The 27,102-nt window shown below is 39.7% G+C and overlaps 1 protein-coding gene across 10 annotated transcripts in view; it reads left to right on the top strand.

Annotated features, from left to right (window-relative positions):
* LOC133558893 (nuclear factor 1 X-type-like) overlaps positions 1-27,102 on the top strand; it is a 266,583-nt gene that overhangs the window by 207,205 nt on the left and 32,276 nt on the right. For 7 of the 10 annotated variants that reach the window (XM_061910063.1, XM_061910080.1, XM_061910096.1 and 4 more), the window contains 6 exons: positions 17,678-17,740; positions 18,294-18,368; positions 18,834-18,957; positions 21,020-21,055; positions 21,312-21,439; positions 23,131-23,205. In XM_061910063.1, coding sequence (XP_061766047.1) covers positions 17,678-17,740; positions 18,294-18,368; positions 18,834-18,957; positions 21,020-21,055; positions 21,312-21,439; positions 23,131-23,205 — 501 coding nt within the window. The remainder of the gene's footprint in view (positions 1-17,677; positions 17,741-18,293; positions 18,369-18,833; positions 18,958-21,019; positions 21,056-21,311; positions 21,440-23,130; positions 23,206-27,102) is intronic. The other 3 variants (XM_061910071.1, XM_061910123.1, XM_061910054.1) reach the window with 1 other exon arrangement.

The raw sequence follows: 27,102 nt of genomic DNA, 5'->3' as shown, positions 1-27,102 counted from the left end.
CTTATTGATGTATTGTTATGTTCATAAAGTGGCACATTTGCTACGGGTTTTCATTGAAGTGTACCTCAGGAGAGACGGATTTGGCTGCGTCTGGAATGTTTGTTATCGCGGTTATCTCAGCGGAGCTTTCGGAGGAGTTGGCAACCTTGCACTATCACTTTGTGGATGTGTGCGCAAGTATGTGTGTCTGTGTTGAGGATATTTTCTCATTCTTATCGACATATCCTTGGCTGTCAAGTGCGCCAGTGTTCTGTTACTGCAGCTCACGCTCTTTTTTTTTTTGTGTGTGCCGCAAAGAAACACACGGGGTTGAAGAGAGGGTACTGAGGAAAATGTAGCAAGGGAATAGACCGATCAAAGATAATTTAAGGGAAGCAAGTGGCTCAGGGATTAGGAGGTCAACATTCTTGAAAGTGACATTTCAAAGAAAGAAAGCTAATGAGCATCAGGAGACAAAGAGGGTTCCTGTCCTTGAACATGGACTAGGCAAACCTTAAAGAAGCCAGGACTCACACAAAGTGCCTCATAGGTCCTGCAGAAGCAAAATAAATCCAAATATCTTACTTGTCCACCCCTCTTTTCGACACAGATTTGCGACTTTGCACAGTTATTCCGCTTGTTTCAAAACATTGTCTGTGTCATGTTTCATAATCATCCTGCTATTTACTCCCTTGACTCCAAACTACTGTCTTGTCTTTTTTTCTCATGGTCACAAGAGTTAGATTGCGGGAGATAGTGATCTGATTTATGCTGACTGAGCCAATCGGCCAATGCCTTGCTTGTAAGTTTCTCATTCTTTGGTAAAATTTACAGCGGAACCCTAAGCGCATGATGTAGGTTTTTAGTGTAAAGTACACTTGGATTTTTTTCAACTATCACACAAGTGTATACATAAAACCTATTCTTTGTAGTACTGTCCCAATCTGATATTGTTATCGAAATATCTGGAATCTACAAAAAAAGTAGCGAATGATATCTGCTTGCATCTCACATTTCAAATGTAAACTTTGAGACAAGCAGTCCTGTAGCGTGTTTACTTGCGCAGAGTTGAACAGCCAGTAAACATCAAAATCTTTTCTTTTATTGTCGTGAAGTCATTTACAAAAGGCAAACATGGAAAGGCTACTAGGAGCTACTAGCGACAAAACAGCAAAGCACACAATAGTACACAAGCTAGACATATGTAATAAGTGTCCTTTATTAACCAATATTACAGTTTAACATCACAATATGAGCAAGTATCAAATGATTAAAGTTGCAGATTACTTGCATGCACAAAATATCCAAGGAAGAGGCATTGTTTTAATTTTCTTGAAGGAACTCTCCTGAAGGAATCAATAAAGTACTATCTATCTATCTATCTATCTATCTATCTTAGAAATGTATTCACTAACAAATATGTCCGCATCATTCAACTAAGTCTGCAATACCCCTAATTTAATTAATCATAGCAACCACAAAGTGTCGCCAAAAATAGAAGTTAAAAAAATTAACGCTGCAGTTCATTAGCACAAATCTGTCATAAGGTTAGTGTTTTCATACGTATCATTGTTCTTTGAGTAATTTCCCTCAATAAACCATTTTCTAACAATCCACACTACAAAATAATACAAATATTAGATACGATTTTTGCTGAAATCGTATCAGATTATTATCGGTATTGACCAATACTCATGGCTTCAATATCTGTATGTTAAATGGGTTATACTTGTATAACGCTTTTCTACCTTTTTTTAAGGAACTCAAAGCGCTTTGACACTATTTCCACATTTACCAATTCACACACACACATTCACACACTGATGGCGGGAGCTGCCAAGCACGGCACTAACCAGGACCCATCAGGAGCAAGGGTGAAGTGTCTTGCTCAAGGACACAACGGACGTGACTAGGATGGTAGAAGGTGGGGAATGAGGCTGGAAAAGTTGTATTGGGACACCTAGTTATTTACACTAACAATATCAGCTGAATTTGTGTTGCACATTTTGTTGTTCTTTCATTGCCACTTTAGCTATATTGTACTGAATAGCCAGAGAGGTGTAACTGCTTTCCTGCGCTACTGTAAAGTCAATGTAAACTCCGCTATACTCTTTGTGTTGCTCGTTTGCTCTGTCATGTGCTATATGGCATTAGACTTAGACTAGACATTATAGTCATAGTTCTCATTTTGTCGCGCCATAGAGGATTGAGAATTGAGTCTCTCGTGTATTTATGGTTGTAAAATGAGCAAGTGCTGCAATCTACTAGCCACAACATGTAAGAACATACTGTTTATCTTTTGTTGGCTAGACATGTAGCTCAGCCATTAGGCTTTGATGTCCAACTAGGGTGTGACTTTTGAGAAAAGGTTAACAAATGTAATTATTACCTTTTTTTAAAGTTGCACTTTACAATATGTATTATGTTTTGTTATTGACACCTCCTTTTTTCCGTTTTGGAGACTCTGTAGCTTGTTCAGTTGTTTCATGCTTCCCTCCAGACAATACGTAAGAGCAAAATGTGGACGGGATAAGCTCCCGCTTGTATGCCGGTTATGTTTCCCGGTCCCATATTTCCCATCTCCTTTTCTTTTCATGTATTTGTCTGCCTCCCTCTGTTGCTGGCCTGCTTCTCTTTGCAGTAGAGAGTGAAGTCTGAGCTAGCCGAGGCATCTGGCCCAGGGCCCTGTTGCTTTATTTGCATTTCACTATTGCCCCTGTGCCAGGAAATTGCCACCTGGTGGAGATAATCCCTCACTGCAGCCACACCTTCAGCGTGTGTCACGGTTGTTTTTATCCAGTGAGACCTGTGTAGGTAGCAGCGAGACTGTGTATGTATTTCCTCCTTTCTCCCTCCTCGTGTTCCCCTATTCTTTCCCTTTCCGGCCTTTGTGCAGCTGTATTTATTTGGGCCGGAGCAAGACTCTGCAGAGACACTGGTCCTTAACATGCTGGGGTCCTTGCCCCAGATGACTTCTTTTAGCTGAGTAGATATGGAGGTTGACAGGGTAATAATGCTGGTGTCAACACCACTTAGGGGACAGTTATATCAGTATCAGCTCAGCAGGGGGACTTTCACACTCTGTTAGGCTTGGTCATGAACTGTGCAGGGGGCCCCTGGCTACACACACATACACACACACACACACACACACACACACACACACACACACACACACACACACACACACACACACACAAACGTGCAGTGTACTTGGCCTTTGCAAAAGAATCAAAGTTGCTCTCCCACTCAAATACTGGACTTAATGTTCCCATGTTTAAAAATAATTATACAAGCTTTTCAAGCCGTGCACTTTTATAGATGGTAATGTTAAGAATACCAGTGTGACTTTTACAGACCTTGGTTGAAGAGTGCAGCACAGCCCAAAGATGAACCCATTGACTTTTGAAACAGATGTGTTTAACGCAGCGGAAAACTACATTTCTCTTTTACATTTTTCTGTTGAAAAGGTATGCGCTTTATAGAGTACCGCTTTGGTTTCACATACTCTTATTCAAGCAAACACTGCATGTGGCCTGTGTGGAGAACTCAGTCCACGTTGGACTGAGTTAAAGACTTACGTAGCATAGTTTGGGTGTAAAATTAACAGCACTGCATATATATGAAGTAGGGTTGGGTGAAATAGACCATATACGATATAAATGATTTAAATCATACTGACGATATACATTTTTATTTAGTTCGTAATACTATCTGTAACGATACTATGTATAATATACAAGTAATTCTTAATTTATTGCTGTTAACTGGTTGCAGACAGCATAAAAAACTGTAAACTACCTTCTAAATACACTTCTCAACATTATGAGAGCTCTTTAGACCTGTGTTTTTCAACCTCTGTGACGCGGCACACTAGTGTACCGTGAGATATTGCCTGGTGTCATTTCACCTAATTGGGTTTAAAATATTTTTTGCAAATCAGTAATTATAATCCGCAAATAATGTGCCGTTGTTGAGTGTCTGTGCTGTCTAGAGCGCGTCAAAGTAACCGTGTAATACTCTACCATATCAGTAGGTGGCAGCAGGTAGCTAATTGCTTTCTGGACGTCAGGAACATGGTTTGTCGTGATCACACAATATGCAGACGACAGCGGGAGGCAGCAAGCAGGTAAAAAGGTATCTAATGCTTAAACCAAAAATAAACAATAGGCGAGTGCCCCTAAGAAAAGGCATTGAGGCTTAGGAATGGTTATGCAAAACAAAACTAAAACTGAACTGGCTGATAAAATAAACAAAAACAGAATGCTGGATGACAGCAAAGACTTGCAGCGTGTAGAGCAGCAGACGGCGTCCATAAAGTACATTCGGACATGACAATCAACAACACAATAGGAGCGCAAGGCAACTAAAACACTACACTCAGGAAAACACCAACAAATAAGTCACGGCGTGATGTGACAGGTCGTGACAGTGCACCTACTTTGAGACGAGCTATAGTGATGCATGGTTGGTTATGGTTTGAATTTATATCCAACAATTGCGAAAACGACATTTTAGTGTCAATATCGGCTGCTGAGTTTAATTTTTTTATGTTTTCTGCTAGTGGTGTGCCTTGGGATTTTTTAAATGAAAAAAATGTGCCTTGGCTCAAAAAATGTTGAAAAACACTGCTCTAGACAATAAATAACAGATTAATTACACATTATTTTATTCCCATGTAGCGGCCATTATACTGAACAGTGCACACTATTGGTTTTGTGTCAACTAGTGGCTATTATTACTGTAGCCATGGCCGCCTTTATGCGCGGGTTTACCTAGGCTGAAGTCCAGATGCCCGCAATGATTGATGTTCATAGCTGTCCATAACAGATAGCTCTGCTTCGTGTAACGAAGCGGTGTGAGAGGCGAGCGTCCTGACTACTGAGCTAAAATCACAGGCAATCTCCCAGAGTGCCAGTACTCTGGAGATGTATTGATGAACAAAACAATTTTTTTGAATCTACAATGTATTGGTATTTTTGTCTTTCTTTTGAGTAAAAAACAAATATATATATATATATATATATATATATATATATATATATATACACACATATATATATATATTCATATATATATATATATATATATATATATATATATTTATATATATATATATACATATATATATATATATATATATATATGTATGTATGTATGTATATATACATATATATGTATGTATGTATATATATATATATATAAATATATATATTTTATAAAACTTTGTTTTCAGGGCGTGACTGGGTTTCGAGGTTTGTAATTTTTATTGTTAACAATTTTACAGAAGTGTAGACAGTAAGTAACCAACTATTAACAGTAAATTAACAAATGGATTTTATAGAGGGTATAGATATACAAATTTAGTTTTGAGAAAATAATGCAGGTAATTACATACGTCAGCAGCTGAATTAGGAGCCCTTGTAACCTAAATATTTCTATTATCATTTGCATACCCAATAATGTATTTGTATATATATCGTTATCGCAGGAGACTGCAATATGTCCTGTAATAATATTTTAGACCATATCGCCCATTCTTAATTTAAGGTAATATAAGCAGCATTAGTGATCCAGTGCTAAGCAGTGCTTGGATATTTATTGGATATTTTTGGGGTCTTTTTTTCTGTCATAGTATTGTTTTGCATCTTATCAGATGGTGATAAATACATGGCTTTTTAATGCTTAATTTTGCATCTTATTTGAAAAGCAGGAAGGATTACATACTGTAGACCAGGGGTGTCCAAACTTTTTCCACTGAGGGCCGCAGACTGAGAAATCAGAGCATGCGGGGGCCATTTTGATACTTTTTCCTTTTAAAAAGCATTACAAGAGTTGTTGTTTTTTTTTTACCTTTATGGCTTTCCTCAAATTTGGTCCCCGGTCTCCGGAAAGGTCTCTGTCATAAAAATGTTAGAAGAAAGTCATAAATTATTTTTTTTTTCATTTAATGCTTGAATCTCAAGATCAACCTCAGGTCTGTCTGTTGTTATAACATTTGTTGTTATAACCCTTATTTATATGGCAAACACACAAACTATCTAACATTTTCCCGCAAAACATTTCAAAGTGGAATATTTGACGTGAAGTAATTGGAACCCTAAATAGGTCAATAATTCATAACAATTAAAAAAGAATAATTGTTGAAAATAAGCCAAATGTATATTTATATTTTTCTACTTTTAACGCTGAAGTCTGTAGATCTCTTGATTATAAGATTTTATAATTTTTTTCATATTATTTTCCCACCTCCAAAGACATGCACCTGGGGATAGGTTGATTGGCAACACTAAATTGGCCCTAGTGTGTGAATGTGAGTGTGAACGTTGTCTGTCTATCTGTGTTGGCCCTGTGATGAGGTGGCGACTTGTCCAGGGTGTACCCCGCCTTCCGCCCGATTGTAGCTGAGATAGGCGCCAGCGCTCCCCGCGACCCCGAAAGGGAATAAGCGGTAGAGAATGGATGGATGGATGGATGATGCCATTTTTGTGAAAGAAAACTTTGTTTCGCACAAAATATGCAATATTATCCCCTCAAAATATTTGAAAGTGAAATTGTTCCAGTGAAGTAATTGGAGCCTTCAGCAGGTCAATAATAGTCCGCATGGCAGCTTTGTGTTATTAGTGTCAACATTGCAACTTTTTCTTGTTACATGTCACTGTTTACTCTTTTATTACACTCTTTTATGTTTTAAATTTTTATTATAGTATTTTTTTAAATGGGCCGGGGGGCATTGACAAATTAGCTGGGAGCCACAAATGGCCCTCGGGCCGCACTTTGGACACGCCTGCTGTAGACCTTGTGTAATCTTTTGGTGGTATTAAAGCCTGATTGCACAAAGCCAGTCTGCTTGGAGAAGACTCCTCTTAAAAGTGATTTTTTTTTCATGTGACACCTGCAGCCGACTCTTGCGCCCACCCAACCCACCCCCACGATAAGTTGCGCTGATGAAGACAAGACATTGTGGGTGACGAGAGGACGATGAATAAAAAAAGAGAGGGAGGGACCGGCAGGAAGGAGTGAAGAGGGATAAAGAGGGGAGGGCATGTATGGGCATCCAGCCAGAAAACCACGTCCCACCTCCCCGACCCCCACGAGCGACCCCTAAAACTCCCCAGCACCCAACTTCCCCACATCCCTTGCTGCCATTTCCCTCGGAGTTCATGTACTGTATACTCTTTGGACACTTAGCCCCCCACCACCCACTTTCTTTCACCCCTTTTTTGTACGCCGATCCGCCTTGCTCCCAGCCTTGTAATCCCCCTGTCCTCCCAATGCGCTCAACTCCTCCTTCCCCTCCTCCCCTGCCCTCCTTCCGCCTTCCCCCATATCTCAGCATCCCTCTCTCCTGGGTCTTCTTGCTGTGGTGCAGCGCTGTTGGCAAAGCGTGGGCGCAGGCGGCACACAGACGGGAGCACAGATGGGCAGCAAGCTGCGCAAGGCGGCCTGGCACACCTGCTACACACACACACACACACACACACACACACACACACAATACAGAGCCATACTCTGCCACCTCGCCAAACAGTCTGCCTGGCTGTGACTGGCGCAGTGGCACAGTCACACAAATGCATACATCCATACGCTAATAGATTCACATGAATATCCATATGTATGCACAGCACTTACAAAAAAATATAATTTTATTGTGAAACAAACCATAGCATGACTTCAATAATTTGTTTCATTATTTTAATTTTTTCATTCACACACTGTGTGAAATACATGCTTAAGATAAACCTTCATTTATCGCTGTTAATTTGGTTCCGGGCCTGACGTTGGTAAATCAAGTGCCGTAATGTTGGAATTATAATTTATTACTTCAAGAAAAACAACCTTCTATAGACATATTTTAACAGTAAGAGAGCCCTTTACACATAAAAAAACACCCTTAAATCACATTTACGCTCTTTTAATCCCATATTATAGTGCCTCCTGAAGCTGAGCCAATCAGTGGCCGCAATACTAAACCGTGCACTCTGATTGGTTTAGTCTCATTTAGTGGCAAACTTTACTGTAGAATTTATATTTGTTGTTAATTTACAAATTGTAGTGCTTTAAAATGCTTAATTTAGGCCAAAAACATATAAAATATGCTTCAAAGAAAAAATCTGCGATAGTGTGAAGCCGCAAACTTAGAAGTGTGTTGTATTTGTGCGATGACAATACAAAGCTTCTTCTTGTAATGTAACTTGTTTTTTGGCATCTGTGTTAGTTACACTCCAATGCATTTCAGATATGCAAGAAAATACACACATATGGATAAAAATGGAGAAATAATTAAAATAACATCCAATAAAAGAGCGTGGTGAACATCTGTGTGGGATAGCCAGGGGGATTAGGAGGTTTTGGTACATTTTAAGCGCATTAAGGATTAAAAAAAAGGTCAGAATGTTTAGCAACATACCGATAAACCTCTTAAGCGAAACCCAATTGGGAGGCTGTATAGCGTGATCATGTGTTTTGGGGAGGAGAAGAGCGTAGTGGAGGAGGAAGAGGAGGGGAAAGACAAGATGACATTTGTTCCAATGCGGAGGAGAGTCATTGAACCAACACACAACCACACATGCCCACGCAAGTGCGGGACAAAGTCAAACTTGACGTGATTGCACTTTGGAAGTTGGACAATATATTAGTGTTATGTTGTGTTGTGTTGTATTGCAAATACAAAAGTATTACTATTACAGCTGGCAGGTTATTTTTGTGACATTACTGCATATCTAAAAAGATAAATAAAACATGATACATTATTACCTATAGCGAAATTATTATTCCGACGACATACAAAGATGGCAGACATACTCCCATTTTTCTTACCACACCTAATTATTGTTGTTTACGGGCATATGTTTAACATATTTATACAAGTGCTGTCCAATTTTTTTTTTAATCAGATTAATCACACTTTTGAATTTGGATTAATCACAGGATATTACTCGCTTGCATATTCTTAATTACAGTGTTTTTCCGGACTATAGAATCCACCTGTATACAGATATATAAGCTGTGCCCACTAGAAAAAATGTTTCCATATATTCGCCGCATCGGACAATAAGCTGCAGATATATACGTTGTGAAATTAGTTATTTACACATAAAGATGTTGTTAATGTTTATTTACACTATTTATAATGTTTCAAAACGGTGTCTGTAACAGGGCAGTAAAACGGGGGATCAAACAAAACATATGTCATTGCCATGGACTCACTCACTGCGGAAGCTAGCCCTCCAATCAGCTTAACAGACTTGTAACTCCACGGTGGCGTTTTGGTGAATTTGTGAAACTGAAACAATACAAAAAGAATGCCATTGTAAGTTAATACTAACACAGGCACTCGTAAACGTTTTGGCATATTAGCTGATGCTAATGACGCTGAATTAGCTTGATTGCATTACAATGTCATGTACAAATATTCCCGAAAACACTCCGACAGACATCACACATGGGATGGTTTAGTACATCAGAATTGTTTCAGTTATATTGTAAAACCTAAAAACGTTGAATGGAGTGATGAAAGAAGAATCCACACAAGCAGAAACGCTATTGACAACTACAAGACGAAACGGCACTTGTACTTTCGGTTGAAATTGGTAAACAGAAGAGCACTGCAGCATCTACAGTGAGCAAACTCCAAAAGATGGCGCCATAGCACATCAGTAACACACCTTTTCAGTGTCTTTGCTTGTTTTGTTTTTTTTACTCTTTGCATTATGGCCGGCAGCGGGGGAAAAAATCCATAAATTAGCAGAACCGTTTATAAGCCGCAGGTTTAAAAGCGTAAAAATAAACTCTGCTTATAGTGTGCTGATCTGTCACATTCACGTCTTTTTAGGTTTCCTTAGTTGGTGTTTATTTCCTATCAGCGCTCCTATTTTAGTTCCATTTCCTGCTAGTCTCTCTGAGCACTATTTCCCCTCACCTGCCGCTGATTGGCAGCCTGTCCGCACCTGTTTTCAATCAGCTGGCTGCTATTAATGCCTGCCCCACCCTCCAGTCAGTGCTCGATGATTGTTTCCTGTCCTGGTTCCTGTTTCCGTTTATCCTGTCTTCTGTTATCCCATTAAAGTCATGTTTTCCTGCGCTACGCCTGCCATCTCTGCATCTTGGGGTTCAACACCAGCAGCTCCAGTATTTGTGGTAACTTTAAAAAGAGCCTAATATTTGCACACAAATGCAATATTTTACTTGCATATGGGTTTTACTTGAATACACGTCATTAATTTGCTCAAAACTTGGCAACAGTTTTATCTAAAGTCTAGTCTGGGTTTATTGTGAAGTGAAATTTGCCAGCGGGCACACCAGTCGGCGTCTCCTCACTCGTCTATGCACTGATGTATGCATTGACATGATCACTGACTATATACAGTAACAACCCGTGCCATCTTTCAAGTAACCATTTACAGTTAAGGTAAAAAATAATCTTCGATCAAAATGAATTGCGTGAGTAATCTGTGTATATACATGATTAATGCAAATTTTTGGTGATAAATCACATTAATTAACTCATTATTTTTGACAGCCCTATTTTATACAGCATATCTAGAATAGGCCCTGGACAGCAACAGGCGGTAAAAATTATGGGTGGCTAATTGGGCATTTTAGTGTTCAAAGGGTTTTAATCTGAATGTGTTTCTTTCCATAGAAGCTTTAGTTCAGTTGACAGACTGACAACTCGCTCTTACCTTTCACGCCAGTCATTTTAACACAAACCTCAAAACAGGACACTTAGCCAAGTCTAATGCACAACAAATATATTGGAGTTGGTGCTTTTATTAGAAGATCAAATATGTGTTTATTTAATTTAATGATTCAGAGTACAGTACTGTAGTTTCCCAAATATTATTTGAGTGCCATAAAAACTACAGGAATGAAAGCGCTTAGCGAGGACCATATGTCGCACATGGCCAAAAAAAAAAAAAATGATGGGGGAGGAAAATGCAGTACAGATGGAACTGATAAAGCCAAAAGCCGCAGAAATATGTGAAAGTTGACAGTGGGAGGTACAGTAGTCTGTAGAATCCTTCATTTAGGAATGTAACGCTGCTGTTGAGCCTTGCCACCCTGCATGAAATGCACAGAGACGCAAAGGTGTAAGACAATTTTACACTCATTTTACGCGACTGCAGGCGTACAATAGGTATTAATATTTATCAGTTGCTGAAAAAAGATGATCCAACATTTTCCTAACATTTAACATTTTGTTTTTATCGCATACACCAACAAGGCTTTGCTATTATGGCGCTATGACAATTGGTTTGTTTTTATCAGTTTTGAGTCAAAAAGTCTCTCTTGTAATCGGCCCCTTGGTGCAAAACCATACACTGGTCTCCATTCAGTTGCCGGGCAATTGTGACTCCATTACTGACGGCATATAAGCAGTGTGAACCACTACATTACCAATGTTACCATCTATACATTGAAACCTGTCTAGGATGACCCCGTTTATGTCTACAAGTCATTTCCGCAGTGTTGGTCTCCCCCCGCCCATTTTTTTTTTTAAGTGCCCACTCAAGCTGACGTCAACCGCTTTTGGTGGCATAAAGTGAGATTTTGTAAATTTTTTTAAATGAAAAAATTGTTACAGATGTGTGTATGGAGTAGGGATATAACGATATGACAGTTATTGTCACCACATTTATCACAGTTGTCTTTAATAGTGTGGTACTGTTGAAAATGTTCAAAAAGTACTTATACACACACAAAATTTTTCTGACCAATTATTTTTTTTTTTTAAAACTAAAATACAGGGTGTACCCCGCCTTCCGCCCGATTGTAGCTGAGATAGGCGCCAGCGCCCACCGTGACCCCAAAAGGGAATAAGCGGTAGAAAATGGATGGATGGAAAATACAATTTTTTGGGAAAAAAACATTATTTTGCATGGTTTGTGTTTTTTAGTGTTTTATCTTTTTTTAATTGTATTATTTTAGATATTGGTTTGTATTGTAGCCCTTTAAGATGTATTTAAATGAAAAGTGCATAACAAATCAAATCTATCATTATTTTTATTTCTTTGTTCAGCAGTCCCTAAAAGCACCGTAAAAACATAACTGTCTCTTGTTCCTTTAAGAGAGCACACCTTGTAGTTTCAATGTACACAGTTGAATAGTTTATTGTTGCTCCGACAGTATTGTGTTTATATAAGTTTAGAGTGGGGTATGTGGTTTTTGAATGGGGAAAGACATTAATATCAATTGTTTTCATGTTAGCATCTAAACTAGCAAGCTGGAGCCAGTCAGGCGGTGAGTTTATCAAAGGGCAGCTTTTCGATCATTTAATTTAAAATAGTAATATTAACCATTTGGAGTTTTATGGCGGTTATCATTAATACAATGTATCCTTACATCCCCATTTTATAGTGTTGTTAGCTCCATTAACGCTCGTTTTCACAGAAAATTATGGTTTTGGTAAACTCAAAAACTAGGGACGGACATTGAGAATTAGCCCTGGCTAAAATGTCGTACAATTAAAAAGTAATAATAATAAAAAAAACTCTCCCTTTCCACAAAAATAAACCAATTTTGCACAAATAGTTTAAAAAAAAAAGTTCAATTTAGTTTACCAAGGCTTGTTTTAAGGGATGGTTCATCAAGTGGCTTCTCGTAATACTCGTATTCCCCGACTTGCCGTAGACTTCCTGGTGTGGCAGTGTTTGCAAACTTTTTTTTTGCATGTTTCCACTTGAGGACTTACACCAAAAGGACATAACTGTCTGTCTACTGATTCATTGGACTGTTTATAGACTCCAAGAACGTGTTTTCTCCTCGATCGTATTTTTTCACCGCCAAACCACAATGCATCCCTTCTTCTGGTTTGAACTTATCAGGAGATTACAATAGTTTTCCGCTCTGCCCGCCTGCACTGCGCAGGGGATCATGGGAGCTTTGTTAACTTCTCAGACAAGCCCCTGAATAGCGCCAGAAAAAAATTACACTGACAGGAGTAGTGGGTATAGCAGCCGTGCAAGAAACCTTGGGGTTGCGGGATCGCTCCCCGCCTCTTACTATCCAAATCGCTGCCGTCGTGTCCTAAGGTAGGACACTTCACCCCTGCCGCTCACACTGGTGAATGAAGGCTGTTAAGTGGTGGTGGTTGGAAGGGCCGTAGGCGCGAACTGGCAGCTACGCTTCTGTCAGTCTACCACAGGGCAGCTGTGGCTACGAAAGTAGCTTACCACCACCAGGTGTGAATGAATGATGGGTTCTCACTTCTCTGTGAAGCACTTTGAGTGTCTAGAAAAGCGATATATAAATCTAATCCATAATTATTATTGTTATTTTTGAAATCGCAATACTGCAGTGTTCACAATTAACTTTATTGATTGATTGATTGATACTTTCATTAGTAGATTGCACAGTTCAGTACATATTCCGTACAATTGACCACTAAATGTTAACACCCGAATAAGTTTTTCAACTTGTTTAAGTCGGGGTCCACGTTAGTCAATTCATGGTACAAATATATACTATCAGCATAATACAGTCATCACACAGGTTAATCATCATTGTATATACATTGAATTATTTACATTATTTACAATCTGGGGGGTGGGATGAGGAGCTATGGTTGGTATCAGTACTTAAGTCATCAACAATTGCATCAACAGAGAAATGGACATTGAAACAGTGTAGGTCTTACTTAGTAGGATATGTACAGCCAGCAGAGAACATAGTGAGTTCAGATAGCATAACAACAACTATATACATTAGAAATACATTTGATTATTTACATTGGGTTATTTATAATCCGGGGAGATGGGATGTGAATGGAGGAGGGTATTAGTAAAGGGTTGAAGTTGCCTGGAGGTGTTGTTTTAGAGCAGTTTTGAAGGAATGTAGAGATGCACTTACTTTTATACCTGTTGGGAGTGCATTCCACAGATCCCCAGTCTCAAAAGTCATGAGCAAATGTGACTATTATGGTTTTGTTGATAACCAATTATGTCAACCATAGCTGAATGTGTTACGCTCTTTATTTGACAGCATTTAGGCAAACAAGAGTTTCAGGGTTCTTGTTCTTCCATCCATCCATTTCCTACCCCTTGTCCCTTTCGAGGTAGCGGGGGATGCTGGAAGCTATCTCAGCTGCATTTGGGCGGTAGGCGGCGTACACCCTGGACAAGTCACCACCTCATCACAGGACCAAGACGGACAAGACATCATTCACACTCACATTCACACATTAGGGACCATTTTTAATGTTGCCAATCAACCTGCTCCCAGATGCATGGTTAATCCAATTTCAAGCATTTGAGGCATTTCACATGTGACTATTCCCATCAAATGGGCACATAAATGATGGTCTTACCCCTTTAGTGGTTATTCTTATCTATTGTAAAATGTTGCCCTCTTATCTTTTACTCATAATCATAATTTGCTGGTTTGAAGAGACGAAGCATGGCACTGAGAGGTTTGACGTTAGCGGGGAGGTCACTTGAGGTTGAGGGGCCTGCAGAGCTATGATTGGAGGTGCTGAGGGCAAAGCTTTGGGGGTCTGTGGCGGCAAGATAAAGGGCTGGATGCGAGGTTAGACGGGTTGTGGCTGTTATAGACTTGAACTGGCAGAGAAGTGATAACCAGTCAGCAGACCCCATCAACACTTCCTGGCCCAACAGAATGATGACTGTGTTCCTTTGCAGTGAAAGTGATCGTGGCCTAGCAGTCAAGTGCTACATCTGGCTAATTCTAGAAACTAATTACAGTCTTATGCACACCTTAGACAGATACCCCTCAGGCACACTCACTGTTGTGTCCAAACAGTGCATCCGAGGTGAGAGAACTGGAATGTTTACAGCATTGTTGAGCCCCGTGGCGAAATACTACACGGCAGTAAACGTCCAGTGAAGTCGGGTTGTTTTCTCGACAGCTTTCATTGGCAGTCGCATGTTTACTCTTGAGTGTTTATCCGCGTATGAGTTTTTTTTTTGTTTTTTTTTTCAATGCATCTGGGTGCGTGCGCAGCCTAGTGTGTTTGGAGCGAGTGCCGTCAGTTACCTGGAATGTGGAGCTAACGCCAATGCTAAGATGGCTGCCAAGCTCTAAGATGGCTGCCAGGATTACATGCAGCCCGTGATGGGGAGACAGCAAAGAGTGAGGGATTTTGCATGAGCGCAGCAAGCCGAACCGCGGTGTCTTTGCTTTTCTGCATTCTCGCCCGTCTGTCTTTCGCTCTTTTTCTCTCCCTCTCTCTTTCTTTCTCTCTGTGGATGGCTTCGTCGGCAGCGAGACAGGCCTGTTATTTTTTCCTGCTCAGTAGGCTAATCTGTGGCTTAGAGTGGCTGCAAGGAAAGTGTTGTTGGCAGGAGTTTGTGTGCTCTGTTATCACCTACAGCCTGTGGATAAACACCTCCTTTAGCTAGCTTGCTAGCAACTTCGATCTGCGTTGATGGCCAATAGCGTTCGACATCACCCCGTTTTCCTCCACATACAAACCTAGACACATGGTCCATTTTTACTTAACCAAAAATATGAACGCACGCTCACACATTTCCAAACACTCCATGCAGCTTCTCCATTCTTAATTTGTCCTTTTGTTGCCAAGGCCTGGCCCACTTATGTGTTAGCGTTCATAGGCCAGTCATAACAGGTGTGCGCAAACGTGTGTGTGTGTGTGCATGGATTAGCATTGCTTGTTGGCCCCCATGGGGAATAGTTTTTGTCGCGACTAAAACACACCGCGCTTCAAATCCACAGGCGTAGCCAGACTCCCGTGGTCAGCTATTTTCCCGAGTCTGTTTTAGCGTCTATGAAACAGAAATTAGAAGAAGAAAACAGATTGCGAGTGCACATGCTTGTGTGGGTGCGTGTTCGTATGCAAGTGTGTGTGTGTGTGTGTGTGTGTGTGTGTGTGTGTGTGTGTGTGTGTGTGTGTGTGTGTGTGTGTGTGTGTGTGTGTGTGTGTGTGTGTGTGTGTGTGTGTGTGTGTGTGTGCATAAGGTGTTCTGTTTATGCAGACTAAATCCCGAGCAGCAAGAAGGTATTAAATAGGATTAGGGCGAGGGATATGATTGCGTCGTAAGATACTTATTGGCATAACAGCACACTGTATATCATTGCACTTTCACTCAGCAGGGAGATGAGAACAAGCTTTTCAGTATGTGTGTATATATATATTTAGTATGTATGTACATATATATATATATATATATATATATGTGTGTGTACTGTATATGTATATATGTGTATATATAATGTAGGGCTGAGCGATATATTGATATAAAGGATATATCGCAGATTTGTCTCTGTGCGATATAGAAAATGACTATATTGTAATATTTGTTTATATGTTCTCACACAGTTGCTTTTAGCTGCGGGCATTACATTACTGCCGTTTCTCACTCCTTCTCAGAGAGACGTAAAACAAGCCCGCCTTCTTCCATGCGTCACATACTGTCGCGCGTATAGCGTCATAAGCTCTTGCCGAGCAGAGAAGTAGCAGCATGGCTAACGTTAGCTGAGGCAGGTCGAGCGGAGCGGAGCTTGTGACAATACAAGAGAGAGAAGGTGCGAAACTGATCACAAATGGAGGAAGAACAATAAATGCCCAAAATAAAGAGCTGGGGGTCCATCATCTGGCGGTGGTTTGGCTTCAAGTGGAAAGATATTCAGCAGACAACAGCATTATGCAAAGTATGCAGCAGAAGTGTTACTACAAAAAGGTAGCAACACTATTAATTTGTCCTTTCATTTAAAAAGTCACCCATGAGAGAATGAAGAGTATTTAATAAATACAGTTTTGGTCAATTGACTTAGTTGCGATTTCCCTCTCTGCATGAAAGTTTAAAAGTAGCATATATTAATGCAGTATGAAGAACAATGTTTTAATGTAGACGCATAGAATCATCATACTGCTGTGATTATATGCATCAGGTGTTCATTCAAGGCTATATAATATATAATATATCGTAATATATATCGTATATTGCAATATGGCATAAAAATATCACGATATTAATAAATCGCCCAGCCCTAATATAATGGTTATGTATGTGTATATAATCCATCCATTCATTCATTTTCTACCGCTTATTCCCTTTTGGGGCGCTGGTGCCTATCTGAGCTATAATCGGGCGTATATGTAAATATATGTATATGTGTAAATATATATATATATATATATATATATATGTGTATATGTACTGTATATATATATATGTATATGTACTGTATATATATATATATGTATATGTACTGTATATATATATATGTATATGTAATGTATATATATATATATATATATGTACTGTATATATATATAAATATATATATATACTGTATATATATAACAACAAAGAGCCACCGTCTAAACTAAAGTCTTATCCATCCATCCATTTTCTACCGCTTATTCCCTTTTTAGGGGTCGCGGGGGGCGCTGGCGCCTATCTCAGCTACAATCGGGCGGAAGGCGGGGTACACCCTGGACAAGTCGCCACCTCATCGCAGGGCCACAAAATGAAAAATAAAAACATATATATATATATGTAGGAAAGGTTTAGTGAAGTGCATTGATGATTGTATTTTTTCTAAGCTTGACTTTACTAACACATCATACTGTAACTTCGCACATACTGTAAATGTATCTTGTTTCATCTCACACCTTTTTTATCACACTTAGGCTTATGGATATGTGGCCATAGAAAGTAAGCTATTTTGTCACAAATATTAACCATTTCTACCCTGTGTCTCCATTTTTGTGCAGAATCTGGACAATCAGACAGCTCCAGCCAGCAAGGAGACACAGACATTAAACCACCACCCAATGGTTTGTATTAGACTCAGACTTATACACACACACACTGTATATACATTTTAATAGATTCTTCAGACTTCTGTCAAATGTGTGGAATTGCGAGTTGCTTAATTATGTCCTTAAGCCATTAAAGCAAAATGTAGTGCACTACTTGTCTGCAACCAATCGCTGTTGATTTCTCTCAACAAGTTTTGGCTCAAAGAAAAACAAATCATCTAAAGGTTTCATCCTTTCACACTTCTGCTATGGAAACTCCTCTAGAAAGCATTGAAACAGGACTTTTGAACACTCACAGATGGATTCTTACATTTCTTAAACATATATATATATATATATATATATATATATATATATATATATATATATATATATATATGTATATATATATATATATATGTATATATATATGATTGAAAATATACGAAGTAACTGTGTATATTTAATAGTATATATTCCAAGCATATGCATTTTATGAATCCAAATGGCTTAAAAGATATGATCCACACAGCACATAAATCCGGATTTCTATTGTATTTCAATTAAAATCTTTATTTTTTTTCAACAGGGCACCTGAGTTTCCAAGACTGCTTTGTCACCTCAGGGGTTTGGAACGTGGCCGAGCTTGTCAGAGTTTCACAAAGTAAGTAAAAATAACATAAACACAATGGATCAAAAATAGTCATCGACAATAAAATATTCTGCCAAAATTCCTGTTTGCATCGGCACCAAATTGTACACCTCCCGGTACATTCTGTGGATACTCTTGTATGCTGGAATTGTATATCACTATCATCCACTATTTACTGGCAAATTAAGGGTGCACTCACACCTACCACCCTAAATCTCCCAAAATGTTGCAATTTAAAGAAAAAGAAAGAAAAAAAGAAAACACCCTTTTCTGGATCCTCAGGATCATTTGTACTTCCTTTGAATGTTTGTGTAGAATTAGTGTTAAGATTATAATGAAATTATTTTCTCCTTCTCCACAAATTTCAAAATGTAAAAGCAAAAAAAAAAAGGAAGAATTCCAAAGCTTTAATGTTATCACCACTGATTTTTATTGTTCATTCTATTTCCTTCCTTCACTCCTCTCGTTTCTTGTTAGCTCCTGTTGCCACGGCGTCAGGTCCAAACTTCTCGTTGGCTGACCTGGACAGCAGTCCCAGCTACTACAACATCAACCAAGTGGCCCTGGGGCGACGCTCCCTCACCTCCCCTCCCTCCACCAGGTACGTGCTCCCAGCCATGATAGGGCGTGCAGACAACAGTAGGGTGGGGTGTGCTGATTGGATGTGTTTTCATTGCCTGATTTAGAAGTCTCTTTCACCCTTTGCTCTTAACCACTTGTCTTTGTTAGGTGCTCACCTCTTGAAAAGCCACTTTTCCACTGCATAGTACCAAGTCCCACACTGCCCAGTTGCTTTGTTGTTCTTCTAGTGGCAAAACCAAGACGAGCTAAGTCCAATTTCTAGTGGTAAACCCAATTTTAAAGTGTGCCAAGCTGATAACAGAGTTATGGTGTTAAAATGCAGCTGTGTGATGCGCTCAGCTGTCATGTTATCTTGGAGAATATTCTGCCACGTATTAAACAAAGTAGTTTTTATAAGCTTTTTTTAAAATGTTAACTTATTTATTAATATTGTATGTCTTTATTTTGATTGTGGGTGTAAACAGTCCCCCTAACTACGGCTTCATCTTCTTGCTTTTAAATTTAAAGTTGGTAAAAGGACCTATGATCATTTTAAAACACTTTCTTGCCATCTATATAATTTGTACTTGATAAGCTTTACTGTAAATGTTGCTCCACAGTCACTTTTATAACCCATTTTTTTGAGTCCATCTGCAAGATGATAAAGTTAAAGTTAAAGTACCAATGATTGTCACACACATACTTGATGTGGCAAAATTATTCTCTGCATTTGACCCTTCACCCTTGATCACCCCCTGGGCGGTGAGGGGAGCAGTGGGCAGCAGCGGTGCCGCGCCCGGGAATCATTTATGGTGATTTAACCCCCAATTCCAACCCTTAATGCTGAGTGCCAAGCAGGGAGGTAATGGGTGCCATTTTTATAGTCTTTGAACTCACGACCTACCGATCTCAGGGCGTTCTATTGTGTCCCGGTCTCAGATTGCAAATGAAACCAAGCCCCACCCTCTCCACATGTATTAAAAGTTATCTTTTGAAAATGTATTTTGAAATAGTCACCGCTATTTTGTTTCAGACGCAATCGAAAATAAATTTAATGAACATCATATAAGTTTTCCCGGTCACAACATAGTAACACCCACCCAAATTCAGACTAGTAATTATGTCACTACATCTTGCACGTCATTGTTATGTGCAATCCACGATTACATAAAAATAATACTTTCCTCATAGCCTGAAGCAAAGGAGAGGAAGCTCCTCCCCCTCTGGCAGAGAGCTTGAAATAATGTTTAAATAAGTGTGTCCGCCTCGCTGTGATGTCACGACATAGCCAGACTGCAAAACGCTGCATACAAAAACGGGCAAAACTGCATTTAAGCTTAGGCCGCAATGAACTTTATGATTTGGCGCTTTGGCATTGTTTAACAGGAGTGACTATCTGATATTGCAACAACATTTATAACTCAGAAAACCCAAATTCATCATAGCTCCCTTTTAGGAACGACGCCATAGTCCTTCACAGAAACTGGCACATGCGGTAGAAAGCTCACTTGGATGCTAGCTCAGTCAAAAACTATACATGCAGGAGGGCACTGGTTTCCAAATGCATAATTTAGGTATGTTATTTTAACCTTTAAAAAGTCTAACACAATTTAATCAAGGTGTTAACATGTTTTAAAAAGCTGGTTTCAAGCCAAATATATGCATAAATTGTTTTTAGTGCACGTAATTTGGTGTATCATTTGTTGGTGCGTGTCTAGAAATGACTCAATTAAACAAACATGCTAACATTAACTTCTGTTGTACTCCACAGTCTTCATTTAGTTTCAGCAGTCCCCCTTTTGTAATGCCCTCTGTCTCCTCTTGTATAAAATGTGTCTGCTAAAAAACAACCACATTGAATGCAGACGCTTCCCTATTTCAGTAGCTTGTGACTAGTTTTAACTGATGCGTTTAACGCCGTGTGGTACATGCGCAACTTCTTGCTGTATTCCGTTGAAGTTGAAAGCCAAGGCACAATGCTACTTAGCAGTGGAAAAAAATGCTATTTGTGAACAATTGCTGTCTCTCTGCGTTTCCTCTTTGTCTTTCTTAAATTGTCTTTTCCTTTCTTCTGGCCTCTTGTCACCCCACCGTCACTTTAGGTCTGAGGTGGAACTGTACGCACACCTTCCACGGAGGTAGTTAACGAACACAAAGACACACTAACTAATGACATATGTACAGAAAAAATACACAGAGCGCAAGTCCTAACTGTGTTTGCTTCTGTTGTACTTCTAACTGTTCGTTGATCATTTGTGTTTTTCACGCCTTGTACTTTGGTTGTGATCCAAGACTTTTCGTTTCCACTAAGCAAACTGGGATTACATATTTTTACTATTGATTTGCTTTATAATCAAATAAATAATTTTCATATCTATGCGCTCTGCCCCCCAGCTCCACCAAGAGGAAGTCGTTAGACGACAGTGAGCTGGAGAGCCCCACAGATGATGTTTTCTATCCTGGACGCTCGCCTGCTGCCAGCTCATCCCAATCCAGCGCGTGGCCCAATGACATGGATGCAGGTACCACACCACACATCCATTTTCGACACAGTACCTGTTTTATCTCTTTCAATCACCCATACACTACAAACCTAACCCCATGGCTCGCTACCCAAATAAGTGTAGTTGTATTCTTCTCCATGTACTGTCCTTCATGTACTGTATTTTTACACTGTTCTTTCTTTATCCAGTAACACTTGCTTGTTTTTTGTTCTCACGAAATACTTCTCATTGGACTAGGAAAAGTGAATTTGTTTATTCGTATAATAGTATTGACACTACAAGCACTTTAGTGTCATCGATAACTCGATTTATAGTTTTGATACATTGATTATTAGGGGTGTCTTGATCCAATTTGATATTATATATTGGTTGGATATCAGCAATAAAACAAGTATCGGATGATATTGGCTTGAATCTAAAATCTTTAAACAGATGTGCTCTGCTGCATGCATCGCTGCAGCGTGTTTATTTGTGCAAAGATGGACAGGCAGTAAACATCGAAATGTCTCTACAATAAGCACACAAGGTTAGTCCTTTCTTGTATTTTAGTGAAGTCATTTAACAAAGGTAAACAGGGTCGGCTGAAGGCTATTAGGAGCTAGCAACTACACAACAGCTAAGCACACAACAGCCCCCAAGCTAGACATACATAATAAGTGTTTTTAATTAAACAATATTGAATTGTAAAACACACCATGTGTCAATATAAACAAGTGCCAAATAATTATAGTTACATATTACTTACAGATACGTCCCTAAGGTAGGAGCGCATTGGAAGGTATCCAGTAACAAATGGGTCCGCATCGTTCAATTTACTGCAGAATGATCTTGACTATTGTGGACACTGCACTTCAATTTAAAGACAGCATAAGTCCATTCCATACGTTAATAATGAATGTATTACCGTTTTTCTCTGTTAGGCTCACTTTAATTAAGCCTTTTTGACATACCACAACACCAAATGATTAAAGTATGTATGAATCGTGCTAATATGTATCTGATCAATATCGGAAGCATGTCAGTAATGAAAATGTTGTATTGGGACACCCCTTTCAGTTATTGTGTAATGCCTGTTATTATTCATTTATTATATAAATGAATAAATAATAGTTGTTTTTTTTGTTTTGTTTTGTTTTTTTATTTTCATACCTCTATATATTATCATAATTTATAGCATTTATATATATATATTTGTCTGTTGTAAACCATGTAAAACTGAACCTAATGGACTTGACTAAAATAAAGAAACCTTTTTAGACCGTAAACTCTTTTTTTTAATACAATAATGGCTTTTTAATTTTTATCGCACAAACGCTGATAAAGAATAACAGTATAGGAATGTAACAAGTTCCAATGATTCAGATTAAGTAGCGTTCCAATGATTCATAATCCTAATGAAAAAGTTTTGTGTTAGTGTGTATTTTGATCATAACCACGACCACTGCTGTAACCTGCTCTGGCTATGACCCTCTTTATTCTGCGTCGTTTATCATTAGTTCCACCTCATCCATACAACAGTTCAGTAAAGCTGCTCCTCAGCAACTAAGCTCTTCTTAACAACGTATTATTACTGCACAGCTTTAGCCAATGACGTGTCAGCGATCCATTGCAAAACATCCATGAAGTTAACTCTGAACTCCGCCATCTCCTGTCTCACTCTCTCGCTGTCTTTCTTTCTCGTTGTTAACAATACCCTTCTCCACTTTCAGTGCAGCACCATTTGGCCAGTGTGCAGGAGAGGAAGATAAAACATGAAAACGATGGCGTGCAGTTTCCTTACCATGGTTAGAACAACATTGATTACACTTATGTACTATTTATTCGCACACTCTGTAAACAGTATATATTGTATTTTTATGTTTGTATGTGAGGTGACGAAAAGAAAACAATTTATAGTCATGATAATGCTGATCAGCCTTGTATTTCCCCCATTTTCCTCTGTAGTTAAGTGACAGGATTCCTCCGGATTATCCGGTTTAAATTTGACATTCTTTGTCACACATGCACAGCTCACCTAAAATCCCTGGCTTTCTCTCCAAAGTCCTGTCTGGCCTCCCAATGCCATTTTAACCGACAGATGCCACCAGAAAAGATAAAAACAGCAGCAGGCACATACACATGCATAAGGGTTACTCAGTCATGTATAAACAGACCTCCACAGGTTCTGTCGTGCTTTAGCGCGCGCACACACATGCATAAAATGTGCATGCACAGATGCCCGCCAACACCCGCACACTTGACGCCGCCCCTCTTCATAGGCGGCCATTCGCACATTGAAACGCCCATGCTTACCGTGCTGCCCACCCCTGCAGGTGTTACGGTTCCCCGCGTTGCTTCCACCTCTCTGTCCCTCCGTCCCTCTCTGGCTTGAAATCCCTCATTAAGACGCTTACCGTCTGTAGATCAGAGGTGTTAAACCCTTCCTCCCGCATCCTGCCGCTGCCTTTCATCCCATTCTCCCTTCTGTCTAATTGAAAACATGTACAGCCGGGAGGACTCTGGGGATGGACGCAGCCAAAATCACTGGTTAGGTTTCTCACTGGAGCCTCCGAGGGTCTTGCTCCACTTAATTGTAAATGTAATTAAGAGACTGCTCATCAGGGCCACCACTGAGGTTGTTGCATGACTTTGCCCACTGGTGTGTCTGTATATCACACCCAGCTGGAAGTGTTTAAAAACATGGACTCTTTAGACCAGGGATCACATTTGCAGAAAGCTAAGGACTGCTTTTCCTTTCGGTCTTATTTTCTATATTCCCAAGAACCAATGTCCTCTATTGTAGATATTTGATTTTGGCCCAATTAGTTGGTCAGAGTTACAGGAGCGCTCTCCTGGTTTTAGGACTCGATGCAAAAAAGCTAGACAAATATTTTTAACATATACAACATCTTGGTACACTTCAAACCAGGCAACACCCTGAGATCGAAATTAGTGCCTCCTAAAGACGGGACACCCCACACCCTTAAAAACAATCTCCAGTATAATGATGTATGCAATGATTCATATATTGTAGAAACGAAGCAACCACTAAGCCGACGTATGGCACAGCATAGACGGGTGTACTCTTCAGGCCAAGACTCAGTTGTCCACCTGCAACTTAAGGAGAAATAGCACTAATTTGAGCACAACAATGTACATATTTTGGACAGGGAGGACAGCTGGTATGAAAGAGTAGTGATAGAAGCCATCTATATCAAGGTTGAAAAACCATCCCTGAATAGAGGTGGTGGTCTCTGGCACTACCAGTTTACCACATACAACCCTGTCCTTTAAACCATGTCTAAAAGACTTTGCAATTTAGCTTCCAACAAACTTCCAACATTCTGGTCACAGATGTTCCTGGGTGCCATTTGTTTACAACGGAATGGAATGTTAACATAGGTGATTCCAACTATTTTGGATGGTTAGTGGTCGATTCTTAACGATCGTTTTGCTATGCAATACCTCTATGCCAACGAGGGGAAATTGTTGTTGGCATTGACAGTAGGATTGCTTTTTTGCTGCTCAATAGTTGTTTTTCTCCCTAAGATAGCTTTTCCCAGGATTACACCCCTGCTATTGGAGCTTATTTGGAGCTACTAGACTAGTCTTGACCAATTTAAGTCTAAGACCAGATCTGACCAATACAATGATGAAGCCTCGTTGGATTAGAGGCAAAATGTCTCCTAAGACAAACCAAACAGTCCACTTGCAATCGATTGAATGCCCTGAGTTTACAATGACCTGAATGAATGAGAATATCTATAGATTAGTCAAAGATCCTCTGTATGGCAGTTCTCTCTATTTTAGAAATCTGCTGCAAAAATGTAAGTGTCTCACAAGTTTTTTGAACCAAACTCCTGGGCCAACAGTTGAATAGGTGAAATGATCAAAACAAGAGGACCTAAAAGAAACCGTTGAGGAACACCACTGGTATAACTAAATAAGTTAAAAGTTAAACAAATGACTACTGACTGTATCTGAAATAAACAAACTACAGCAACATATTAGTTACATAAATCACATTACAAAAAAAATTGGATAAGCAGTAGTAGTGGATGGATGGATGGAATCATAAGTGCCAAAAAGGAGAAGACTCAAAGGGATGCTTTGAGGAACGCCATAGTTATGTAACCCTTAAGTTTGGACCCCAGTGTTCTATGTTTGCTAGTAAGGTTAAAATCTCAATGCAGGGATCTGCCAATGTGTTTGCAGTGCTCCAAGTTCCTATATACACCAGAACTGTTTTTTTAAAGTATTTCTTCCTCGTTTTGAACTGAACTAAGGGGCTGTTATGGTGTGATTCCCTGGCTGGATTTGGCCCACAGGCCCCCAGTTGAATAGCCCTGTTTTTGCCACTTAGCTTATTTCAAGTAGTAACTCAATGAATTGCTGGGTATGGTCCACTTAATCAAGTAGCTTGGTACCACTACTGATACCATCTAATGCGGCAGTAGCATGGTATCTGTAAAGCTGGAGCTAAAGGTTATATCTATGTACTGTACAGACTACAGTATGTACTGTACAGAGTACGCCTAACCAGAAACAAATTATTCAATTGTCATTACTCTTTGGGATGAATAGATCATATTAATTCGGAAAGTAATTTGTACACATGCAGGCATCGTTTCGATTCAATTACTTACACCCAAGACACACCAGGTGCTCATTATTAAATGCCATCATGAGGTAATTTGATGAATTACAAAACTGTTGGCGTTGTTTATTTAAAAACAACAAGTTAATAAAGAGATTGGGTGGTGTGGCACACAAAGAGAGGATTCTATTCAATAAGGGCTGTTGGTATGGTGTGTATCCCATTTTCCTAAGCATCCCACCTGCCAACTCATCTGGGAATTCCCTGCCAGGTGGGAGTGTATGTAAACACACACACACTCGCATACCATGTGCTTGGATAGAAGATGATAAAAAGCAACACCAAGCACAGACAGGTGTGCCTCAGTGTGTGTCCACTTGCAGCGCCCTCCTCCCTCCCTCTATCGCCACACGCAACACACACATCTTCCAGGCACATTCATACGCTGTCACATTCAGATACACACCATAGATTTTCACGCACAGACCTGCGCCTGCACAGCTGAAGCATGGTCCCAGATGGTGAATGACTGTGTGTATAGCCTTGGGATCCAGGAGGATGCTGTAGACATCTGCTCCACAAGGGGCTGATAAAGGGAGGAGGGGTTTAGGCAAAATACCCATGATTTTGTATTAGCTGCCAATGAGTGTTTAATAAATCCCACGCTGCATCAGTGATGTGTACAGTAAGGCCCTATTGGATGGTCTTAGATTTGTGACTTCAACCCTAGCAGTTTCCTGGCCTTCCTTGACTTGTGCAAACCAAGCCTCCCCTTTTTACTTGACCAGAATTGTATGTCTGTTAGTGCGTCTGTGCGCTTCAGAGGCGCATCTGGTGGCAGGCCTGTTAGTGCAACGAGACAGAAGGGTCATCAGGGGAGCGCTTGATTGGTTGCCAGTGGAGCGCCGCTGAGGCTTGCCAGAAGAGAAAGAGTGCAGTTGTGGCACAAGCGCACATGTAAACCGGATTGGCAGACTGCTTCGTCTCTGAAGTGCTGAGACATTTTCTTTTACATCCTCCTGATGGTAGCGGTGCACTTTAAGGGCCCAAATGTCAGTCGTCAGCAGATTCCCTGTCTTCCTTTGTGGTCGTCAGTGTCATTGAC

The sequence above is a fragment of the Nerophis ophidion genome, linkage group LG01 (assembly GCF_033978795.1).
Source record: "Nerophis ophidion isolate RoL-2023_Sa linkage group LG01, RoL_Noph_v1.0, whole genome shotgun sequence".
Taxonomy (NCBI): domain Eukaryota; kingdom Metazoa; phylum Chordata; class Actinopteri; order Syngnathiformes; family Syngnathidae; genus Nerophis; species Nerophis ophidion.
The sequence above is the reverse complement of the archived record's forward strand: the minus strand, read 5'-3'. Positions and strand labels throughout refer to the sequence as shown.